Source organism: Cottoperca gobio, chromosome 22 (assembly GCF_900634415.1).
Source record: "Cottoperca gobio chromosome 22, fCotGob3.1, whole genome shotgun sequence".
Classification (NCBI taxonomy): Eukaryota; Metazoa; Chordata; class Actinopteri; order Perciformes; family Bovichtidae; genus Cottoperca; species Cottoperca gobio.
Genome location: NC_041376.1, coordinates 10,358,031 through 10,366,109, shown reverse-complemented (window position 1 = coordinate 10,366,109; position 8,079 = coordinate 10,358,031). Strand labels below are relative to the sequence as shown.

At 39.4% G+C, this 8,079-nt stretch overlaps 1 protein-coding gene across 2 annotated transcripts; it reads right to left on the bottom strand.

Annotated features, from left to right (window-relative positions):
- Positions 1–5: 5 nt before the first annotated feature.
- Positions 6–5,772, bottom strand: LOC115027207 (putative E3 ubiquitin-protein ligase UBR7). Of its 2 annotated transcripts, XM_029460369.1 has the most exons (12): positions 5,621–5,772; positions 4,454–4,619; positions 3,978–4,111; positions 3,804–3,864; positions 3,617–3,712; positions 3,448–3,501; positions 3,221–3,326; positions 2,973–3,115; positions 1,333–1,527; positions 1,032–1,188; positions 851–912; positions 549–632 (listed from the first exon to the last, which is right to left on the bottom strand). In XM_029460369.1, exons 2-12 carry the CDS (start codon positions 4,568–4,570, stop codon positions 549–551), a joined length of 1,209 nt encoding a protein of 402 aa, XP_029316229.1. In that variant the 5' UTR covers positions 4,571–4,619; positions 5,621–5,772. The 2 variants fall into 2 exon arrangements, with proteins under 2 accessions (XP_029316230.1, XP_029316229.1); XM_029460370.1 differs by lacking the exon at positions 5,621–5,772 and having other exon boundaries at positions 6–632; positions 4,454–4,571.
- Between the last annotated feature and the right edge of the window lie 2,307 nt (positions 5,773–8,079).

Sequence of the window (8,079 nt, the reverse complement as noted above, 5' to 3'; positions counted from 1 at the left end):
TTGGGTTGTTTTGTGCACTAGAAACATGTGATTTTTATTTGGAACATTAATACACATGATATTTGTTCACATCACTTTTACAAACAACTGTCTTAAATGTTCGCCACCAGAAAACCTCTTCACAATTTAAACACACTGGTATTAAAATGACAAACTGGACACGTTTAACAAAAATGCTTATGACATCATTTTCATGTGATGACTCATCACATGAAAATGGAACAATTTAATCTTTTTAAAGCATACCGTACTGAAACAACTTATTTTGTTCAGAAATGATTCAAGTAACATTCAATGAGCTTCAGAATTAAGGCATAATTATAAAAAAAACAATGGGAAGTGAAACTATCCCCAAAACGCTCACTCTTTCACCCCTAACACTTAACAGCAAGTCAGTACTCTTTGCACTAATTGTTCAAGCTTGAGGATCACATTGGTTGCAGCAAGAATCCCCTTTATTTAACAGAGAAAAAGCGTCATCTTCAAAGTTTCACATTCATTTAAAGCACCATATGAACCAGGCGTATTATAGCAGCATGGCCTCCTTGTTACTGGTATCCTGCATTGGTCCTTCGTCGTTTTCTGGCCCGCAGCTCTTCGAAGAACTGATGAACAGCTTCGACTGTGACCGTCTAATAGAGACGGGGAGGGAATGGTTCAGGTCAAAAGGCAAAGGACCCAGTGTCCACCAAACATGATTTTTGATTGCAACTTGTTGGCATGTAACAAGACATTTTGCCACGGGTGATAATTAAACACTTAAGGATCAAATACGTCACAGGTGTGTGCCTTGCTATGTTTGATTCTAACGCACCAGACTAGATTTGCACGTAAGACATCCATTTCTCACCTTTCCTTCAGCAACACACTGTTCTAAAAACGCAGTGATCGAAGTTGTCATCTCGTTGTAACCTGAGGGAGGAGCACATGATTAATTAGTCTCGATCAATCACCTCTCCCATAAATTTCACTTTGCATAATTACATCCTTAGGATGAAAACTGGACCCCACATCTTCCACACTGCGCTCACCGTAAATGACCTCCAGCTGCTGCACACGGTCCATCGAGCTCGTCAGTGCCATCAGCGGGTGCTGCCCAAATGGCTCATCCATGCCCTTGTTCTCGTAGGCCAGAATGGTGTCTGACTGATCCATAAGGAACTGCACCTCAGCAGCCACATAGACCCTCTGTGCAACAATGCAACACACATTCAGTGATAAAAGAAGTCCTTCTTAGACAGTTACATGAAGCAGGATCATAAATAGAGCGGCTTGCTTGTGCCCTTTGTTAAAGCCCACAGTATAATCTGAGAGCTAGTATTGGTGGCCTACCTTGCAGCTCATGCAGGTGCAGAGCTTGGAGCGCCAAGTGTAAGGCCAGAACACCGCTCCCTGTCTCAGCCTCTCCGGCCCCTTGGCCTGCAGCTCTTTCAGCCTGCACACAACAGTTTTGGTCGTGGCCTTTGCAGTGCTGCCTGTCATTTCCTCGTGGGTCCGTTTGCAAGGGTAACTCCCGTTTGCGGCTTCCTAAGATACAAATAATAACAGAGGATGGGGTGAGTTACTGTGTTAAAAACTGGCAGGAGCAGCGGATGATGACACTTGGGCTTTGTAAAACATCTCCGCACACACAGCACTGCAGACTCATCCGGGGAAGTCTCGAGGCGACTGACACGATGAGATGATTGGGCGATGAAAATCACCAGTTTACAGTAAGCTGTCCTGTGAAGCCTAGCCAAAGAGTCTACAGAGCAGGAGAAGCAGTGCCTCATGGGTCATTTCTCCCCTAATTACCCAGAGGAGAGGAAAGCATGATAACAGGAGCTGGAGCCTGCTGTATAATCTGCCCATTACCCTCCAGCCCCATCTTGTGGCAACAAAACACACCAGCTGCCACAGAGGGAACGTGCACAGCGAGCACTCAAATACTGAACATTTAGGGCCTTTTTCCTGACAAATCCTTGCATTACGCAGTGAAACTCACAGCTGTAGAGGGTTTATGGGTTAACGCTCATAGATAAACCAAACAAAAACTTAAATCTGTAAATTGAACCAGAGTTACAAAGAAAGGTTAGTTATTTTATGTGGGTTGCTTTTATACCTATAAATGCAAACCAATTAATACCTCCTTAAAATTGATTGAGGGCTGGGCGATATGGCCAAAATCTCCTATCCCAATATGTCATTTCATATCACTATTACGATATACAGTACATCAGGATATAGCATGTTTTCTGGTAATTCAATAAAGAAATAGTCTACATGAAAAAACAACATGGTAAAGCAATGTTTGTATGCTATTGTGTGAAATAAATACTTCACAAATAAAAAATACGAAGCATTTTCTCATTAAATTAAAAACCTTAGTGCAAAATTAACATAAGAGTTTGAAGTGAAATGAGTTATATTTCCAGCTATACACTGACAATGTTTACATGCATGCACACAAATGCAAAAGTAATCGGATTAAGACGATAGTTTGAGTGAACTGGAGTCCAGTTTGTTAATCGCATTGAACGGAGTGGTTTTGTAAAGTCTAATGTAAAAACAAAACCGCAATCTTCAAATAATATTCCCTCAAAATATCACAAGATTTTCTGAGAAATGTTACTTAGTGGCTTGTTATCAATTTAGATGGCATAATTGTGTATCATAATATATGATTTCATCAAGATACAGTATGGATACAAGACAAAGGGATGTTTTCTTAAAAATCAAACCACTTCTGATTTTCTTCTGAATCTACCATGAGCGGAATTAAAAAGGAAAATACAAAACAAAACCATGAGTGATCAACATGGGAATCTTGCCCATCTCGGTTTCAAAGCAGGGGCAGCACCAGTACAGATTTGGTGGTAAAAGGTTTCTTGTGCACTTTAATTCCCTTCGATCTGTTTTCGCTCTTAATATGGCAATCCTTCAATACAAACATCGAAACATAGGCAGAGGGTCTCATGAGCAAGGTTTCTCACCTCCTGCTCTGTGTGCTCAACACTGGTGGACGGTTCCTCGTCCCTGCTTTGACTGGACTCAGAGGCTTCTTCCTTTTCTGCCGCTTCCTCGACATCGACTTCTACCTCCTCCTCAGGATGACTGACGCTGATCACAGGTGATACTAAAAGGGGAAAGACAAATGGAAAGATTGCTCTCTGGATTTTACTGTTAAATGTTTACAAAGTTAGATGTGGGTTTGTATTTGCAGCTCAGGGTAATTAGTTACCTGCAAAGTGAGCAGCGTACGTCCACAAGACAGGAAACTTATTCATGCAGGTCTCACATATCATTTCTTGCAGCTCCTCGGGTTCCACTGTAGTGCAGCCCAGGTGCTGTCAAAGACAAACACAATGACTACATAATGAGAAGACAATTTATAGCAGTGATAAAAAATTAAATTTGAATGAAAGAAGTGCTCAAAAATGCCATTTCAATTACATGACTTATGCTCACCCTGCCATGAAGCCAATCCTCACAGATGACACACTGAATCATCTCATCGTTGGACTATTGGGTAATTCAAAAAGGTGTTGTGTAGTGACAGATGACAAATGTAAACAGTAGATTTGATTGAAATAATCTGAATTACATGAGCTCAGAGTTAAAAAATAAAAAGGAATACCTGATCGTCTGAGTCCGGGTACGGCCGGTCACACGTGCAGTAGCAGCCATTGAAGTTGTGATTGTACTGATTTCTGACATTTTCCTCATCTTTAGCCTGTGAATACAAGAGATGGAATAACTTCAACAATCAGAACAGTAATGGCAGACAATTCAGTTAAAAAATCTGTAGAAACCAGAGGACTCACAGGAATTAGCTGGCACTTGAATTCCCCAAACTTGCTATTTCCACAGTCACAGCGAAAATTTCTACATATGAACAATAGGAAAAGGGGTAAATTATGAAAAGGATAATGCAAACTGGGATTTAATTTGTATGACCAGTTTACAACACACACAAAAACTCCAACAAAAAAAAATACCTTTTGGTGTACAGTTCAAAGACATCATGTCCATCGTGGCATTTATTGGCACAAGCCAGACAAACTCCAGCAGGCTCTGCAGCACTGGGAGTGCAGGTGTTGCAGGCAAACACAGCCTGTCTCTTCACATAACCCTGTAACACAGAGGAGGTATAAATATACAGCAATTTACATATTATTGATGGAATTCCCCTTGTTATAAAACACTAAAGTAGTTACTTTGTATGCTCATTATAAATACTGCCGTACAAGAGGACTTCAATTGCATAGTATCCCTCGAAAACTACAACCCTTACGAGAAATTAGAATATGTAAAAAAAGACTGCTCTTACTGGTCACACACGCAGTTACAACGAACACACAATAGGCCTACTGCAACTAAAACGGCAGTACTTGTATTTGGGAAAAGCGACGAGGCGACAATAGACGGATAAAGGCGATGGCTGCAGGGATGCGGTGCATGGAGCTTTTCTTACCCGAGAATAAGAACAGTTTTCTGAGTCGCTTCCAGCTAGCACACACAAAGCCTTCTCGAGCTCCTCCTCGTCGGCGAGAATATCGTCAATGTCTGAGTCTTCTTTATTTGCAGCCATTCTGGTAAAACAAGGTGACGAGGACACAAAGACGCAGACAGACGCCGGTCTGAGCCGCACAACAGTGTTGACAAATTACTGTTCCGGGCGGGAGTTTGGGCCGAGACCACGTGGAGGAAGTTACGCAAGATACTGATCAACAATCAACAATAACGTCATAGCCCCCAATTATGGTGACTTTTGTATGTTATTGTTTATTTATTATGTTTAGATACCTTGCCTTTATTTTGACTGTTTAAAATGTTCAATAAAGAAACAAAGACAATGTATTTTTTTCCTCGTGTGAACCATAATCTCTAACATTAATTTTACCATTCAGTTAGTTTTTGTTTTCATTATACATTTTGAACATGATAAATATAACGTTGAATTTAACGTCTTGATTAGCTTTGTATAGTACAGTTTACATACATAAATGCAAAATAACAAAAGTTATTTCACTGGATTTTTATGTGAATTTAAATTGAAACGCTATTAAGACTCAAACTAATAAACAGTAAATAAAAAGTAATAAAACTGTCAAACTGCCCGGTAAACTCTCTAAGTAAGAATTTTGTAATCAGTTCTCATTTTGAACATTCATATGTTCTTGTTAATCTGTACCATTATGTAAAGTACATGTCTGCAATGTTTGGATATTTGATTTTTCTTTCCAATACAAATTGAAAAATAAAAACTTGGACTAGCGTTTAATGTTTTTTTCCAGCTCAAGACGGTAGCATTATCAAGAATTTACAACACAGTGATACAGTGATTGCAATGTCTTATGGTGGCCAGTCCTTCTTCTGGTGGCATGCAGTAAACAGTTGCTATATTCTCACAATAGAAACAAGTTAAACTAGGCATTTTAAGCATACAGCCTACATGTGTGGGTGAATTACAGTGAATGTTTACAATAAGGGAAAATACATTAATGTTTTTTGGGGGATATAACTTAGCTAGTAAACCCAACTCACACACACTGGAATCACGGAACATAATAATATTAATTTGGATAGGGTACCAAAAACAGACACAAAAAGGTTTAGTAAGTTTTAGTATGCTACATACCTGTCCTGGTGGTAGATAGAAGTAGACAGAGAGATTGGAAATCGCTGGTGTGTCTTCCCTCCAGCCACCTTAACAGTGGCTCTGCTGTTGTGTATTTTTAAAATATTTTCGTTTTGTTTTGTTTTCAAGACGTCGTGGTGATTTGTTTGGCACGTTCGGTGTCTTCGAAGACTTCTCAATCTTACTCATGTATTCATTCAATCATTTTGGCAAATAGACCTCCACAAGGAGCATTATTATCTGAATGTACAACATCTCGTACATATTTGAATAATATAGGCTATATAATAATATATAATAACAAATAATATAATACTTGAATAAATATTTGTGTATTTAGCCAGTGTATCATTTAATAATTGGTGCATATTATCCACAATGATATATATACAGTTGCCTACATATATCCTTTTATCTTCTTTCTTTTCTTTTTAGTTAGTTATAGTCGTAGCTGGAAGAACATTTTTTAAAACTGCTGTATGTTGCAATGGTTTTCCAATGGATGGCGCCACTGTAACATTTTTATTTTTTGGGATGCCCGCCGATAATATGCGCTCATTGCTGCCCTGAAAAAAGTCGGGTATTGCACGAGGGTGCTGTCAATATACACGCTGCATCTGGTCCACACATACAAGACCGAGGCCTGTACTACGAAGCAGTATTCGGGGTTCGCGAGGTAGATCCAGGGTTAACTCCGGGTTTTCAGTCCTACGACAGTGGTTCCTTTCTTACCGGGTTAGATCACCAAGGTAACTTTAAACACCTCACCTGCTCATACCTGTCAACCCTCCCGTTTTTCCCGGGATTAGCCCGTATTTTTCCTTCTATCCCGCTGTCCTCCCGTTTAAATATTTTCCCGTAATTATCCCGTATTTTTAACCTTTCAAAAATAAAAATAGGCCTAATTTAAAAAAAAAAAAGTGTACAGTGGTAAAGTGGCCTCCGGTAAAGCAGGTGGCAGTATTATATTTAACTTTAGCTGAAAAACGTTATCCGCCAGTAAACACACAGAAGAGAAAACAGGAACAATAACACAGAAGAAGAAGACGAAAGCATATGGATGAGAGTCACAGTGACCGGGAGATAGATGGAGACGCAAGTTGTACCTGCCAAACAAGTTAAAACTGTATGTAAGTAACTAGACAAACGGGAGGAGACCTTACCTTATTTAATAAAAAGCAGAGTCGGGCAAACTCGTGCTTTTTGTAAAGTGTGCCATTCAGATTTTAGCATTGCACACGGCAACGATTTTCACGAGGCACAAAAACATACACTGTCAATGACTTAATTTGTGACAAGAACTGTTTCAGAGGCAAACCAAGTGACCAAAGCTGAGCTAAAGATGTCAATGTAGATGTAGATGTAATGCAGCCTTCAGCTAGCCTTGAGGCAGGCAAAGTCTGCCATCTATGTTTACAACAAGTCCCTTGCAGATGCTAGGGACTCCCACACTGAATAAAATGTATATATGCAATTAAAATACATACATCTCATAAACATGTCTGTACAAGTAATGCATACTTTAAATAAACATGTAATTCCTGAACCCGTCCCTTATGTGTTTACATTTACATTATATGGGTTGGGGCTGGCTCAGAGCTGTTAAGGTATGGGCGGAGTCCGCCAGAAAATGTCCCTTATTTTGAAATTCCAATGTTGACAGGTATGCACCTGCTCCGGATCCACTCGTGTGAAGCAGCGTCAGCTGATCAATCACAGCTCGGTGCGCGGATCGTAGGATAATATTACACAAATGCGAAGAAGTTATGGGAAAGCAACACCGTTTAAACCACCATCTCCGACTGTGTGGGTGCATAAATTAACAGGCTTATAATATCACTGCCCCATATCGGCCTATCTCACTATAATTACATGTGTGTATTCTGTTCAATTCATGTGTTAGATGTATTCTTATGGCGTGTATATTTTCAGCTGGTGGTGACTTGGGAGCAAAAATTAATAAATATAAGAATAAGAATTCAAAGCAGTAAATAGGTTTACGTTCATATCATATAAACACACACAGCATACATAAAAGTACCTGTTGCAAAGTAACGCAAGGAAATGCATACAGTCTGCGGCACCTAAGCACACAACTCCGACGTGTAGCACTTATATCAAATATTATATTGACTTTATATATCAGCTTCTTGAGCCGTGTGTTTCCATGTGACACGTCACACAGACTGTATACAGTGTAGTGTAAGCCTATGCTGTGGGTGATTATCAATATATGAAAGCAAGTCTGCTTAACTCTTTGAATGATGTTTTTATATTATTTTTTATTTGCTCCTCTGATTTGAAGTCTGTTTTTCACCGCCGGCTGAAAGAATAGGACTAAAGTTTTATCATACATGTCATAATTTCCCAAATAATTTCTGATATTCTATTAGAATACATTTAATTCAACACGTTAATGGAATACACAAATGTAATTATAGCGATCTACTCGTGCTCTA